Here is a 16,115-nt window from a genome sequence, read left to right on the forward strand (position 1 = left end):
GAATGGACTTCGGTCGGGCAGAGAGACTGGGGCAGATGCACCTCTGGCAGAGAAGGTCGAGGGGAAATTTAATCGAGGTGTTCCAAATCAGGGAGGATTGGGAAATGTCGGGCGGGATTCTCTGTCGGCTCACGGCAGCGTTATTCACCGGTTTCGACTGAGTATCAAATTCTCCGTCCTCGCCTGGAGTGGTAGTGGGGTGGGGCGGGACTCGAAATGGAGAATCTCGGCCATTATCTCTGCTGGCAGCCGGGTCAGTAACCGGGGGAGACAGACATAAGATAAATGGTAAAAGGACCAGAGGGTGATGAGTGTGGTAAACCACTGTGTCCTTATATTAAGGGTTGTACGGTAGAACCTGCACTACAGGTTCACCTGGGCCCCTGCATGCTAGCTCCGCCCAGGAGTCGGGTTATAAATATGCGTGACCTTCAGCTCGCAGCCATTTCGTCAGCTGCTGTACGAGGCCACACTTCTGATACTAATAAAGCCTCAGTTTGAATTCAACTTCGTCTCCAGCCAAATTGATCGTGCCTCAACGAGGAAGCACTATTTCCCCGGGCAGTGGATTCCCATGACCTGGCGCGCGTTACCTGCAAAGGCGGTGGACCCTTTCAAAAGGATTTAGAGGTGAAGGATGTAGACGGATGAAAGATGGGGAGAAGACCAAGGGAATGGGGCTAATTGGATAGCCCCTATAAAGAATTAGTACAGCAATGGTGGGGTGAATGGCCTCCTTGTGCGCTGCATGATTTGAAGTTGGCCTCAAAGCTAATCTTCATTTCAGGCTCCTCGGGCCTGATAAATAGGATTGGTGCTTGTCGAGATGGACGATACATGTGCCAGCTACTGCCAGCCATCGGAACACTGGAGGTCCTCAATGTTCTGTCGCATGGCACATAAACGCCAGGGTGACATGAATTCACCTCACGGAGGTACGGCAAGGTTCATCGGTCATCCAACTATTCGGCCAGAGGGGACGATCAAGTCGAACTGTGCCCCCAGCAGTGGGCAACCATGTATGCTTGAGTGGGTGCCCCATTGTCCATCCACCAATATTGGCAACGCCAGGGAATTTGCATGTGTAGGGGCTTCCGCATTGGCTCAAAACACCAGCTGGTGCATCCACCTCTCTCCTGAGCCGTCAGGATAAGTCTATGTGTAAACCCCACCCTGGTGTTCATCCATCGCTTGCTCTTTTCATCCTCATCAACCCCAGCTCATCTGAAACACCCACCCATGTGTGTAACTTCATCCTAGTGCCCTCCTGGTAGCTTCCCAGCTTCCACCCTACATAAAACAAAGCTCATCCAAACTTCTGCGGCCTGTATTTGAGCTTGTACTAGGTCCCATTTCCCCATCGCCCCTGTACTCATTGGCCTGCTCTTTGTCTTCAAATCCCCACATGGACTCAACCCTCCCCTCCTTTGAAACTTTCTGTAGTCCTCCAACCCTCCACTGCTATTTACGTGTGGGCGACACGGTGGTCAGCACTGCTGCCTCACAGCGCCAGGGACCCGGGTTCAATTCTGGCCTTGGGTGATTTTCGGTGTGGAGTTCGTACGTTTTCCCTGTGTCCGCATGGGTTTCCTCCGGGTGCTCCGGTTTCCTCTCACAGTCCGAAAGTATGCCAGTTAGGTGGATTGGCCGTGCTAAATTGCCCTTAGTGTCCAAAGATGTGCAGATTAGGTTGGGTTACGGGAGAGGGCGACAGGGTGGGCCTAGTTAGGGTGCTCTTTCAGAGAATCAGTGCACACTCGATGGGCTGAATGGCCTCCTTCTGCACTGTAGGAATTCTATGATTCTAAGCTACCCGCGTTCTTCTAATTCAAGCCTTTAGACCTTCCTTGGTTTTCACTGCAACACCAATTAGTCATCCTGCCATCAGTTATCTACTCCCTAAGCCCTGGAATTCACTCCCCCCTACACCTTTCTTTCCTCCTTTAGGGCAGCGCTTGAAGCCTACCTGTTTGATCAAGCTTTTTGTCACCATATTCGTCTTTGGCGGGAGGCCTAGTGGCACGGGGGATAGCATCCCTGCCTCTGGCCCAGGAACTCTGGGCTCACGTCCCACCCCAGGAGTCGATGGCCAAGGAACCCGGCAACCAGGTTGAGTCTGCAAGCTCCCAAACACGCCAATGGTTGGTGGTAAGAGTGGGAGAGACCATGCTTGATGCGGAGTGCCCCCCCCCCCCCAAAGCTATAAGCCTCTGGCGACAGTCTAGCTACCTGTTCCGTGAAAAACCTCGCTATGGAAACGGACAACGCCCGTCTTGTGCACTACTAGTAAGGGGAAGTCGGAAGAACAACAAATCTTCGGAGCTTGGCATCAAATTTTGTTTGATAATCTTTTTGTGAAGTATCTCGAGAGATTAAAGGCACTACCTGATTGCAAGTTGTTGTCGTTTTAATGCCAATTTTAATCTTGGTCACGCCAATCCGCCAACCAGGATCTATTCAAAGCATAACCAATGATTTTTCTTTGGCCTTTAGCCAAAGGCAGCTTTGTGGAGGTTTCGAACGACCTTTTGGCTCAGAACATTTTGTTGTTTTATTAAAGTCAGGAAGTGGCTTCACAGTTTTGAGCCGGTAAATAGACGAGTGAGGCTTAAAATGTATTTACGATCGCGAAGAGACTTAGCACCTCAAGACGTCAGTGGTGTTTATCTGTGTCGTGTGTGGCTGGAGGTGGGCACCCAGGTCATGTCTCCCCCTCCCCATATTTATGCATGAAGATATGGCGTGCCTCTCGAAACAAAAACATGCGCTGTTTTGTACGCCAACGAATCTCTTGTCTTGGCGCAATGAGGTTTTGTGCACCTCATTGGTGCACAATGAGGTGCACCATTGTGCATTGTGCATTGTGAATGAAGCATTGAATCACAGGAGGAGGCCATTTGGCCCGTCACGCCTCCCCCCCCCTATACTCACCCAGTCCCCCTCCCCTGCCTCCTCTCCGTGACCCTGCAAATCCTTTCCCCTCAGATTTTTAGCCCATCCCCTGTTGAAAGCCTTGATGAAATAGGCCTCTGCCACACTCTCAAGGCAGTGGACTCCTTTTTGCCTTTAGCGCACCTCCCCCCCCCCACCTTTTAGCCAACCGGAGCAGTTTCTTCATGGGGTGTGGGTGTCGCTGGCTGGCCCAGCAATTATTGCCCATCCCTAATTGCCATCGGAGGGGCATTTAAGAGTCAGCCACATTGCTGTGGATCTGGAACTATATGTGGGCCAGACTGGGTAAGGACGGCAGATTTCCTTCCCTAAAAGGGTATTAGTGAATGAGATGATTTTTTGATAATAGTTTTTATTATTGTCACAAGTAGGCTTACATTAACACTGCAATGAAGTTACTGTGAAAAGCCCCTAGTCGCCACCCTCCGGCGCCTGTTTGGGTACACAGAGGGAGAATTCAGAAAGTCCAATTCACCTGACAGCACGTCGTTCGGGACTTGTGGGAGGAAACCGGAGCACCCGGAGGAAACCCACGCAGACGCGGGGAGAACGTGCAGACTCCGCACAGACAGTGACCCAAGCCGGGAATCGAACCCAGATCCCTGAAGCTGTGAAGCAACAGTGGTAACCACTGTGCTACCCTGACGCCGTGTTCTGACGACAATCTCAACCTTCCAATCCCAAATTTATTTATTTTTTAAAATTTCAAAATGGGGGGGGGGGGGGGGGGGGGGCACAGTGGTTAGCACTGCTGCTTCACAGCGCCAGGAACCCAGGTTCAATTCCGGCCTCGGGTCACTGTCTGTGCGGAGTCTGCACGTGCTCCCCGTGTCTGCGTGGGTTTCCTCCGGGAGCTCCGGTTTCCTCCCGCAGTCTAAAGATGGGTGGAGTTGTGGGAATGGGCCGGGGGAGTGTGCCTAGGTAGAGTGCTCCTGGTGGAGTCGGTGCCGACTCGAGTGGCCGAATGGCCTCCTTCTGCACTATCGGCATTCTATGGATTTGCCATGGTGGGCTTTGAACCTGGATCTCTGGATTACTAGGTCAGGTGAGGCAGAGGTCTCACCTGGGAAGCAGATGCCAGGGAGCAGGAAGCAACGTCATAATCTTTGTGAGAAAAGTGCTTGCTGACATCACCCTGACTGGCCTGTTTTGAATTTTAAGATTAGTCCGGTGGTCCAGAATGCTCGTGCTACAACATCCCAACTTAGCTGCTTGACATAAGCTCCCTGGCATGCCCAGTACATTGATAAGGCCGACAATAGTTTTAAACCTCAAGTGAATACAGTTTCCTGCGGCATGTCTCTGGGTAGTATATGGAATCACGTAACTGTACGATTGCATGTAAGTGTGTTATGTGCATGATAATGATTTGCTAGCAATGAAGTTACTGTGAAAATCACGTAGTCGCCACATTCCGGCGCCTGTTCGGGTACACAGAGGGAGAATTCAGAATGTCCAATTCACCTAACAAGCACGTCTTTCGGGACCTGTGGGAGGAAACCGGAGCGCCCGGAGGAAACCCACTCAGACACGGGGAGAACGTGCAGACTCCGCACAGACAGTGACCCAAGCCGGGAATCGAACCCGGGACTCTGGCGCTGTGGAGCAACAGTGCCAACCACTGTGCTACCATGCTGCCCATCTGAGAGAGCTTCCAATGGATCCAAGAGGAACCCGAGTCTGGCCGGGCAGGGAGCATCCTATTCATCACCAGGCTTGCTTTATACCGGGTCTAACTCCTCCTCCTTTGCTGCTCGGTTGGCTGAAGTTGCTGCATGCCTCCAAAAGATTGCTGGTTTCTGGAATTTGCATCTCAGCATTCGGGAGGTGGGAATGTATTTTCTGTCAGAGTTCGGCTGTGTTTGTGTCCGGCCGTTCTTTCGACTGCATTAATATCAGTGTGTAACGGTCCTGATTCACGTCTGTATGCGTGTGAATGTCACGTCTGTGTGGCATATGAGGTTTGGGGGCTGTGATAGTTCTCTGACACTGTTGGGGAGCTAGAAAGATGTGTGTGAGATGTTGATGCCATTTGGGGTATTTCTGAACTTGTCAATGTGCCTCTCCCAGTGGTTAATTTTAATAAATGTGTTCACCAGAAAAACCACCTCATGTCCTGAAAAACATATTTTTCTTCTTGTTTTTGGAGCGCACGTGGGGGGTGTGTGTACTGAATGGGGCGTGGTAATCCTTTCGAGATTTGAAACAATCAATTTATTCACTGATTAATGAGTATGTGTAAGTCAGTGGATCCGTCTCTTTGCAATTTGACCCATCGTCTGAAGTCACAGACAATGCTTCAACCCAAACCCAGCTGTATAGAACCGTAGTGCTGTATAGAACCTTAGTTAGGCCACACTTGGAGTATAGTGTTCAATTCTGGTCGCCACACTACCAGAAGGATGTGGAGGCTTTAGAGAGGGTGCAGAAGAGATTTACCAGAATGTTGCCTGGTATGGAGGGCATAAGCTATGAGGAGCAATTGAATAAACTCGGTTTGTTCTCACTGGAACGAAGGAGGTTGAGGGGAGACCTGATAGAGGTCTACAAAATTATGAGGGGCATAGACAGAGTGGATAGTCAGAGGCTTTTCCCCAGGGTAGAGGGGTCAATTACTAGGGGGCATAGGTTTAAGGTGAGAGGGGCAAGGTTTAGAGTAGATGTACGAGGCAAGTTTTTTACGCAGAGGGTAGTGGGTGCCTGGAACTCGCTACCGGAGGAGGTAGTGGAAGCAGGGACGATAGGGACATTTAAGGGGCATCTTGACAAATACATGAATAGGATGGGAATAGAAGGATACGGACCCAGGAAGTGTAGAAGATTGTAGTTTAGTCGGGCAGCATGGTCGGCACGGGCTTGGAGGGCCGAAGGGCCTGTTCCTGTGCTGTACATTTCTTTGTTCTTTGTTCAAACTCCAATTGGCTTGAGTTAAAGCACCAACTCATGAAGTCCCTGCATTGAAGAGGGTAGCATCTCTCACTCTGAACTAGAAGCTCCAGCGTTAAGTGCCACCCCAGGACTTGATAATCAAGGAAGGTGCGTTCATACTGTGGCCACGCGGGTTGTGTATCAACCTGCAAATTCAGCCATTTGAGGGAAAGAACTTTCTACAGAATGGAATGGAATGGAATGCAGAGAATCCCTACAGTGCAGAAGGAGGCCATTCAGCCCATCGATTCTGCACCCCACCCAGGCCTACTCCCTGCCTGCCCCATCCATGCAACCCCACACATCTTTGGGCCCCCACCCAACCCTTAAGGGACAATTTTAGCGTGGCCAATTCACCAATTTTGGATTGTAGTCTCAATCCTAAGGGAATTAAAATCACCTTTCCTCCAGAGGTATCATGTATAGGAGGTGTTGTGGAACAGTGGGCAGAGTCCCTGGGCTGGATTCTCCGATCCTGGGACTAGGTGCTGACGGCGGCGTGGGAACGGTGGTCTTTTACGACTGAAAAAACGGCGCAAAATGGCCACGGATCCCCCGTCTGGTGGGGGGCTAGCAGGCACCCAGCGTAGAGCCCCCAGCTCTTGCTGCTGATACGGGCGGAGAATTGCTGGGTCCGTGGCCACGCATGCGCAGGGCGGTGGCCTGCAGCAGCTGCGCCGTGCAACATGGCGGCGGCCGTGCGCGGACCCAGCCCGCCAAATAGAGACCCCCTTTGGCCAGGCTCGCCAGCCCCGGACCACCCCCCCCCCCCCAACAGTTCCCCCAGCCCCTGAAAATGCCCTCCCTGCCCGCGGATCGGCTCTCCCCCGACCGTGGGGGCGCTGGACTGAGTCCGCAGCCTCCTTGCCGTGTTCCCGAAACGAAATAGCCATGAGAGACACACGCCATCAGGAACTCGGCCCATCGGGGGGGGGGGGGGGGGCAGCGGAGCATCCGGGGTAGGGCCTCAGGTAACGTCCTCAGGCTGTCCATGCGGCCTGAGGCGTACTCCTAGGTGTTCGTCGGTGTTCGCGGAGCATCGCAAAAGCGGCCCTGCCCCCGGTTTTAGCACCAACGTGGATTCTTTGGCCGATCGCCGAACGCGATTTCAGCGTTCCTGGAGCTGTGAGGCAGCAGTGCTAACCACTGTGCCACTTTACCGCCCGTGGCCAAACAGGTTGAGTATCAACTTGTAAATCCTCCCAACGCACACCAGTGGGAAATTCAAGCCAGGGAGAATTCGGAGCCTCTACTATGACTAGCCATATCTCCAGATGACGACATGCATGTAAAAGTGGATGTTACCATGGCAACCCGGACTAGTGATCTGTGCTCACCACCTCTATGTACATCATTGCACTCACTCAGTTCTCTCCTCCTTTGCTTACACTCCCGATGGACGATTCTAAAGTCCCATGCCCCCTCGCTGCTTTGAAATGAGTACTTCATGGCAACATCTCTGGCCAGCACCTTATAATGAGGAGCCTTTGTCCAAGGAATCACTTGCAGACAAACACAACAGTCATTTCCCCTCAATAACATCCCACAATTCGGAAGAGGAACAGGGAGGTTGCTGGTTTGTTACGTGCGAACGAATCAAACTAAATCAAATAAACTAAGGAATAAATTAAAAGGGGTGGCCCCTGAAAGGGATACTGCATTAAACAAAAGCAAATCACAAATGAAACTTAAATCATCAAACCAAAATGTGACTAAAGGGGTCAATAAAGTATCCCAGTCCCTGTGGTTCACTGAGCACGGAAGGCTTCGATAGTGCCAGTTCCCTTGTTTATGTGTGCCTCAAGTGCTTAATTTAACAGCGCCCTTGATCAGTGAATCCTAACAGTAGAATTAACATACTATTAGCACATTATGCTTGTGCGAGCTCTTTGAAAGATATATCCAATTATCCCCAATATTCTTTTGCTAGGGGACCTGAGATTTTTTTCACTTTATGTATTTATCCAATCTCCCTTTGATAGTTACTGGACTGGATTGTCCGTCCCGTTGGCTGGTGCGGTGCGCCCCCGCTGGCAGACGTCCCAGCAGCCGGCCAATGGGGTTTTTCCATTGTGGGCGCCCCCCCCCCCAAGCCGTCGTGAAATCCGCGGGCGTGAGAGCGCTGCCGGGGAAGCGGAGGATCCCGCCGCCGTAGAATCCCGCCCATTGACTTTGCTTCCGCCACCCTTTCAGGGACCCATGTGGCCATAATTACTTGACGAGGGCATCGACAACGAAGGAAGATCTGATGGAGGGTTTTGCGAAGACATCACTCTGCGCGATGCGCGTCAGTCCCCGTTACCTGTGATTAGTTTAGAGAATAAAGGGTCACTTACTCAGCGTCCGGGTCATCAACCCACACTTCACAGAGAGGAGCACTGCGGGAAACTTTGTGCGACCAGCAGCATGTCATCGAAAAGAGGTAATCCACAATGCACTTCAAATCTTCTTTCCCTATTCCGAAGCGGAGTGCAGGGGGAGGAGAAAATAAAATTATCCAGGGGCTGCAAAGTCACTTCAATCTGAGACGGAGGTGGCGCGGGCGGGTTGGGGGGTGGGGGAGTGGGGATGGGAGGTGGCGGGGGTAGAGCTCATCCCCTGTGCTGGGAACGGACCCCATGCGCCAATGGTGAGCCGTTGGTTGCCAAGGATATTGGGCTTTGCACCTCATTCCAATGTGGTAGGAGCCCCCAGCCCCCCGCCCCCTCCCGGGCAGCTCGCGAGCCACTGTCAGTGCAAAGGTAAACAATGGCTTTGGGATGGTAATGGGCGAACACACGGGGCTTGGTAATGGGCAGAGAATGCCCGATCACCACCTTAACTACAACAACCCCAGGAACAGACCCAATGCCACCTTCTCGGGCAAACGATGGATGGCCGATAGTCACATAACATTTCCAAGAATCTACACCTAGAGTATTGTGTACAGTTTTGGTCTCCTACTTTGAGGAAGGACATTCTTGCGATTGAGGGTGTCCAGCGAAGGTTCACCAGCCTAATTCCCGGGATATCAGGACTGACACATGAAGAAAGGCCGGATTGACTGGGCTTGTACTCACTGGAGTTGAGACGAATGAGAGGGGATCTCATAGAAACATATAAAATACTGATGGGACTGGATAGGCTAGATGCGGGAAGAATGTTCCCGATATTGGGGACGTCCAGAACTCGGGGTCACAGCCTCAGAATAAGGGGTAAGCCATTCAGGACTGAGAAGTGGAAGAACGTCTTCTCACAGAGAGTTCTGAACTTGTGGAATTCTCGACCGCAGAACGTTGTTGGGGTTAGTTTGTTAGGTATAGTCAAGAGGGAGCTGGACATGGCCCTTGTGGCTAAAGGGATCAAGGGGTTTGGGGAGAATCCGGGAGTGGGGATACTGAATTTTCATGATCAGCCATGATCATATTGAATGGTGGTGCAGGCTCGAAGGGCCGAATGGCCTACTCCTGCACCTTTCTATGTTTCTATCTATGGCACAGAATCAGGCCGTTTGATCCAACTGGCCCATGGCCGGGTTTATGCTCCTCAGAAGCTGTACACATAGCCCACTCAGCATAATCCCCAATTCCATTCTCCCCCATATATTTAACTAGCTTCTCCTTAAGTAACATCTGTGCCATTCACCTCAACTACTTCTTTTTCCTTTCTTTCATCCATGGGATGCGGGCTTCTCTGGCAAGGCCCGCATTTGTTGCCCATCCCTAATTGCCCTTGGACTGAGTGGCTTGATGGACCATTTCAGCGTCAATCAAGCGTTAGCCACATTGCTCTCGGTCTGGAGTCGCTTGCAGTCCAGACCCGGTAAGGACGGCAGATTTCCTTCCCTCAAGGGCGCTGGTGAACCAGGTGGGTTTTTACGGTCACCATCACTCAAGATTAGCTTCCAATTTGAGATTTATTGATGGACTTCGCATTCCACCAGCTGCAGAGGTGTGATTTGAACCAATAGAATCATAGAATTCCTATAGTGCAGAATGAGGCCATTTGACCCATCGGGTCTGCACCGACCCTCCGAATAAGCACCCTACGTAGGCCTACTCCCCCACCCTATCCCCATAACTCCACCGAACCTGCACATCTTTTGGACACTAAGGGGCAATTTAGCATGGCCAATGCATCCTAACCTGCAAATCTTGGACTGTGGGAGGAAACTGGAGCACTGGGAGGAAACCCACGCAGACATGGAAAGCTCCACACAGATGTATTGGGTGGCACGGTAGCGCAGTGGTTAGCACAGCTGCTTCATAGCTCCAGGGTCCCAGGTTCGATTCCCGGCTTGGGTCACTGTCTGTGTGGACGTTCTCCCCGTGTCTGCGTGGGTTTCCTCCGGCTGCTCCGGTTTCCTCCCACAGTCCAAAGGTGTGCAGGTTAGGTGGCTTGGCCGTGCTAAATTGCCCTTAGATTAGGTGGGTCCACTGGGTTCCGGGGATAGGGTGGAGATGTGGGCTTGGGTAGGGTGCTCTTTCCAAGAGCCGGTGCAGACTCGATGGGCCAAATGGCCTCCTTCTTCACTGTAAATTCTGTGATTCTATGCTTCTATGATAGTCACCCAAGCCCGGAATTGACCCCCCGGTCTCTGGCACTGGTAGGCGGCAGTGCCAACCACTGTCCCACCCTAAGTAAAGTCACCATAGCCTCACCTTTCCTTTGAGGGGGGAGAGCTGACCGGTGGTGATTTAACCTGAGGATCACCACACCTCAGGCGAGGGGCAAAGGTGAGAAGGCGGGACCTTCATGAATAACCTGTGGCATCAGTCAGCATTAGTTTGGGCGCCTGGCATGCTAGTCCAGTGACATTACAACCACGTCCATTGTGGTAGCGAACACCACATCCTTACCACTCTGGGAATGGACGTTTCTCCTGAACTCTCCGCTGGATGTATTAGTAGCCATGACGTACTCCCTAATTTTGAACTCACTTATAAGTGAAAACATCTTCTTGACGATTAACCCATCAAACCCATTCAGAATCTCAACCCACTTCATTAGAAGTAATAACCATTAATAATAATTATCACTTATTGACACAAGTAGGCTTCAATGAAGTTACTGTGAAAAGCCCCTACTCGCCACATTCCGGCGCCTGTTCGGGGAGGCCGGTACGGGAATTGAACCCACGCTGCTGGCCTTGTTCTGCATTACAAGCCAGCTGTTTAGCCCACTGTGCTAAACCAGCCCCATTAAAGAACGATGTGGCCTTGCTCCCGTAGAATGAGGAAAATAATAGTCAACTTCCCAAGGAAATTAGTCTATGAAGAGATGAGAAAAACATTTGCTTACTCACCACTGTGACATCCAAGACCTGATGACCACAAGGAAGCGATGAGGACAATGAGTCCGAATTGAAGTTCAAATCCTTTCATTTTTTTGACAACACTGTGAAAACACAGAACAAGGGCAAAACTCATTATCCTTCCTTTCATTTAACCCACCCAGTCCAAGCAATAAGGGAATTAAAATCACGTTTCCTCCATTGGTATCACATGCAGTGGGTAGCGATCCCTCCTCTGTTCCAGAAGCATGTTTCCCCCGTGTCTGCGTGGGTTTCCTCCGGGTGCTCCGGTTTCCTCCCACAGTCAAACGACGTGCAGGTTAGGTGGATTGGCCTCGTTAAATTGCCCCTAAGTGTCCAAAGGGTTTACATTGTTTCATGGATTGAGAGGGGCAATTGGGCCTAGGTGAGGTACTCCTTCGGAAGGTCAATGCAGAGATGGGCCGAATGGCCTCCGTCTGCGCTGTAGGGATTCTATGATTCTCAATGAACCTGACCATCTATGAAAAAAGGAGCATGGCAGTGGTTATTCATGAGATGCCACAGGTTATTCATGAAGGTCCCGCCTTCTCACCTTTGCCCCTCGCCTGAGGTGTGGTGATCCTCAGGTTAAATCACCACCGGTCAGCTCTCCCCCCTCAAAGGTGAAAGCAGCCTATGGTCACCTGAGACTATGGTGACTTTACGTAGGGTGGGACAGTGGTTGGCACTGTCGCCTCACAGTGCCAGAGAGCGGGGGGGGGGGGGTCAATTCTGGGCTTGGGTGACTATCATAGAATCATAGAAATATAGGACAGTTTATAGCAAAGAAGGAGGCCATTCAGCCCATCTTAGCCATGCTGGACAAGAAAGAACTCCATTTCAATCCCACTTTACAGCTCTTAGTCCATAATCCTGTCGTTTAAGGTACCTCATGTGTACATCAGTGCCTCTAACACTCTTACAGTTAGCAAGTTACAGACTCTCCCCATGCTCTGGGGAAAACATTATTCTTCACCTTCCTCCAGTCCTTCCAGCAATTTCTTTAAATAAATTATGGGCCTCACCGCCAACGGAGTAAGGCCCTCGATCTAGGCCTCTCATTATTTGAGACACCTTTGCTTCGCCTGTTCCAAAAAAAAAACTCAGATTACCCAGGTCGAAGTTCTATACTTCCGGTCGTTTCCTGTCGGGGTCTGAGGCACGGAACTAAATTGAAAGGACGGGATTTCCTCTACGATCTTGCCTGCCTTGACCTGGTCTTGATTTTATATCAAGGCCTCGGATGGAAATCCCACCGGAGCCCGACTTGAGGCCCTTAAATTTAATGGTCACTTGAGGGCCTTTTCCTATCTAGACTCAACTTTTAGGTTGTCGGGCGGATGATGGATTGGGGGGGGGGGGGGGGGGGGTGGACTCAAATTTAAGTAAATTCGATCTCGGGCAGGAAGGTGGAGTGGGGGGAGGTGCTAAGATGCCTACATCAGAAGTCTCCCTTTGACCTGGGCAGTCCCCCACCCCCTTTGGGACTTTGATCTCCTGACCTCCTTCCCCTCCCCAGTCTAACCACCCGAATCACAGATTGCCCCTCAGGTCTTCCCTCCCCACCCCCTCATCCCCATCCTTGACCCCTACCACTTATCTTTCCCCCAGTTCCCAGCACTTATTTCCAGGTAGCTAGCTGCAGTGCCTCTAGTGGCCTCAGCAACGCGATTCCAGCTAATCTGATTGGCCCGCAGCTCTCCAAGGCAGGACGTCCTCCGGTGATGGGCAGAACTCCTGTCTTCTGCCAAACGAAACTCGTTTGAGCGCGAATTGGCATCGGGCCTACCGGAAGGCATCCTCACTGACTCTTCGGAGCTTGAAGGCCGAGCTCCTGCCATCCTGAAGGTTCTGGCGCCAGTTCTTCCTCATAATGACCTTTCACTGAAGTAATACAGAGATGGGAAGCCACTACTTTTACTGGTCTGGCCTACAGGTTGCGTTGCCAACTCTGATCAAATATATTCCTGGAGCTTTCATCACATGACTTTCCCCTCACATTCCTCCAGCCATTAGTCGGCCAACACATGGAAACTCGTGATGCACGGCCTTCTTACACCAATTGTAAAGCATTACCCAATTGGATGTTTGACTGTAGGCCAAAGAGCCTTTATTTCCCATTTTCAATATTTTTATACCAGGTAAAGAGAAATGTTCAAAGAATGTGACAAAAAAAAATGTTTTAATGTGCCGATGATTCTTTTTCTCCAGGGTTGCACACACCATCGTGTCCTGGAGATTGATCTTCAATTCCTGGAGACTCCACGCTAAACTGAAAGAACCACACCTCGCCTCACTATTAGGCACGTTACAGCCTTCTGGACTCAACAGCTTTAAACTTTGACCTTTCTCCTCTATCTTGACCCCTTTTTAAAAGAAAATCTTAAACACTTTTTGTCCCAATGCAAACCCCCGCCCAACTTCCCCTGCCGCACTCGGCCTCCTGTCACTTGTTCTTTAGTTTTTCTTTCACTGAGTTCTGACCTTTGTTCTCCCATTAACACCTTCTGCTATCTTACCATTCTGCCACTGTCAGCACCTTCTGTCGCTCTTCACACTTCCATTGACGCTTCCTCTGTCACATGACCTGCACATCTCTGTTGCAATCTCTCCCAGCTCCCACCAATCGCTGATCTTCTACTCTGTTCCAGCTCCTCTGATACAATATACAATTCGTCACAATTCTCCTTCTCTTTAGCTCTGAAGAAGTCATAGAATTTACAGTGCAGAAGGAGGCCATTCGGCCCATCGAGTCTGCACCGGCCCTTGGAACGAGCACCCTACTTAAGCCCACACCACCACCCTATCCTCGTAACCCAGTAACCCCTCCCAGCCTTTTTGGACACTAAAGTGCAATTTTGCATGGACAATCCACCTAACCTGCACATCTTTGGACTGTGGGAGGAAACCGGAGCACCCGGAGGAAACCCACGCAGACACGGGGAGATTGTGCAGACTCCGCAGACAGTGACCTAAACCGGGAATCACACCTGGGACCCTAGAGCTGTGAAGCAACTGTGCTAACCACTATGCTACTGTGCCCCCCAAAGTCGTACAAACTTGAAACGTTAACTCAAGTTCCTCTCTCCACAGATGCTGCCAGACCTGTTGGGTTTATCCACCATTTTCTGCGTTTATTTCACATTTCCAGCATCCGCAGTATTTTGCTTTCAATCTGAACTCATTTCTGTCATGATATTTAGATCAGCATATCATGGTGCAATCAAACACACACTGATGGACATGCAGTAGGACCAACCAGCACACACACAACATCGCAGCCAATCACCAGTGAGAGCACACGCACTATAAAAACAGGGGATACTACAGTGCCCGTCGATTCCAGCAGCAGGCAGCTAAGAGCACCGAGCTCAGAGCCTGCCACTCAGACATTCACCATGTGCTGAGTGCCTCACCCAGATAGTGATAGGACAGGGTCCACAGATTAGCTGGTAATGCACGTACCCAAGTTAGCAGTGTGCTGTTATAGTTATGATGTGGAGATGCCGGCGTTGGACTGGGGTGAGCACAGTAAGAAGTCTTACAACACCAGGTTGAAGTCCAACAGGCCAACGTTGTCTACTTCATACGCTGCAGGAAAGGATGTCCCGAAGCGTGGTACATTGGCGAGACCATGCAGACGCTGCAACAACGAATGAACGGACATCGCGCGACAATCACCAGGCAGGAATCTTCCCTTCCAGTCGGGGAACACTTCAGCAGACAAGGGCATTCAGCCTCTGATCTCCGGGTAAGCGTTCTCCAAGGCGGCCTTCAGGACGCGCAACAACGCAGAATCGCCGAGCAGAAGCTTATAGCCAAGTTCCGCACACATGAGTGCGGCCTGAACCGGGACCTGGGATTCATGTCGCATTACATTCATCCCCCACCATCTGGCCTGCAAAATCCTACCAACTGTCCTGGCTTGGTACAATTCACACCTCTTTAACCTGGGGTTACCCCATCTCTGGATCTGTAAAGATTTAATCACCTGCTAATGCTCGCATTCCAAGCATTGTCTGGCATCTTTGAATCTGTCTATATATATGTTTCTGGAACATACCTCTTCATTCACCTGAGGAAGGAGCAGCGCTCCGAAAGCTAGTGACATCAAAACAAACCTGTTGGACTTTAACCTGGTGTTGTAAGACTTCGTACTGTTATCGTTAAGTAGTAAATAAAATTGAGTTACACCATCTCCAGCCGTGTTCGATCGTTTGTACACCAGAACACCCAACATGACAATTTCCTCTCCTTCACAAGGCCCCCCCCCAACCTGCACCTCTGTAATATTCTCCTCATCAGAGCCCCATTGTCCCTCATCTGCTGCTCATCTGTCATTTCGGAGCTCAACTACTGTAATGCTGTGTGGGTGACCTGCGTCCAAATCCTTTGTCTCGTCTCCTGTCAAGTCCATTGGGGCAGCAGAAACATATACTGGCTGCTGCTTTCGCACCTTCTCAATATGTCCATCTTAGCGTTTTAATCATTACATAGCTTTGCTCCTCCCTACCTCTGTAAACTTCACCAGACTTTCAACGGGCGGCAAGGTAGCACAGTGGTTAGCACTGCCGCTTCACAACGCCATGGTCCCAGATTCGATTCCCGGCTCGGGCCATTCACTGTGTGGAGTCTGCGTGTTCTCCCTGCGCCTGCGTGGGTTTCCTCCGGGTGCTCCGGCTTCCTCCCACAGTTCAAAGATGTGCAGGTTATGTGGATTCGCCGTGCTAAATTGCCCCTTAGTGTCCAAAAAGGATGGGTGGGGTTGCTGGGTTGGGGTGGAGGTGTGGGCTTAAATGGGGTGATCTTTCCAAGGGCTGGTGCAGACTCGATGGGCTGAATGGCCTCTTTTTGCATGGTAAATTCTATGATTCTATGAACCTCCCTTCCCAAACTATCCATTTCTTCGCCTGTACACCTTGTTCTATCTTCGTCTCCCTTC

At 50.9% G+C, this 16,115-nt stretch overlaps 1 protein-coding gene across 1 annotated transcript in view; it reads right to left on the bottom strand.

Moving 5' to 3' along the window:
- The window catches only part of LOC140403737 (interleukin-2 receptor subunit beta-like), a 109,721-nt gene that overhangs the window by 25,275 nt on the left and 68,331 nt on the right, over nt 1–16,115 (bottom strand). The window contains exons 4-5 of the mRNA XM_072491898.1: nt 11,165–11,256; nt 8,217–8,334 (exon numbers count right to left, since the gene is read on the bottom strand). Of these exons, the coding sequence (XP_072347999.1) occupies nt 8,217–8,334; nt 11,165–11,243 (197 nt within the window). The 5' untranslated portion in view covers nt 11,244–11,256. The remainder of the gene's footprint in view (nt 1–8,216; nt 8,335–11,164; nt 11,257–16,115) is intronic.

Source organism: Scyliorhinus torazame, chromosome 29 (assembly GCF_047496885.1).
Source record: "Scyliorhinus torazame isolate Kashiwa2021f chromosome 29, sScyTor2.1, whole genome shotgun sequence".
In the NCBI taxonomy this organism is placed as follows: domain Eukaryota; kingdom Metazoa; phylum Chordata; class Chondrichthyes; order Carcharhiniformes; family Scyliorhinidae; genus Scyliorhinus; species Scyliorhinus torazame.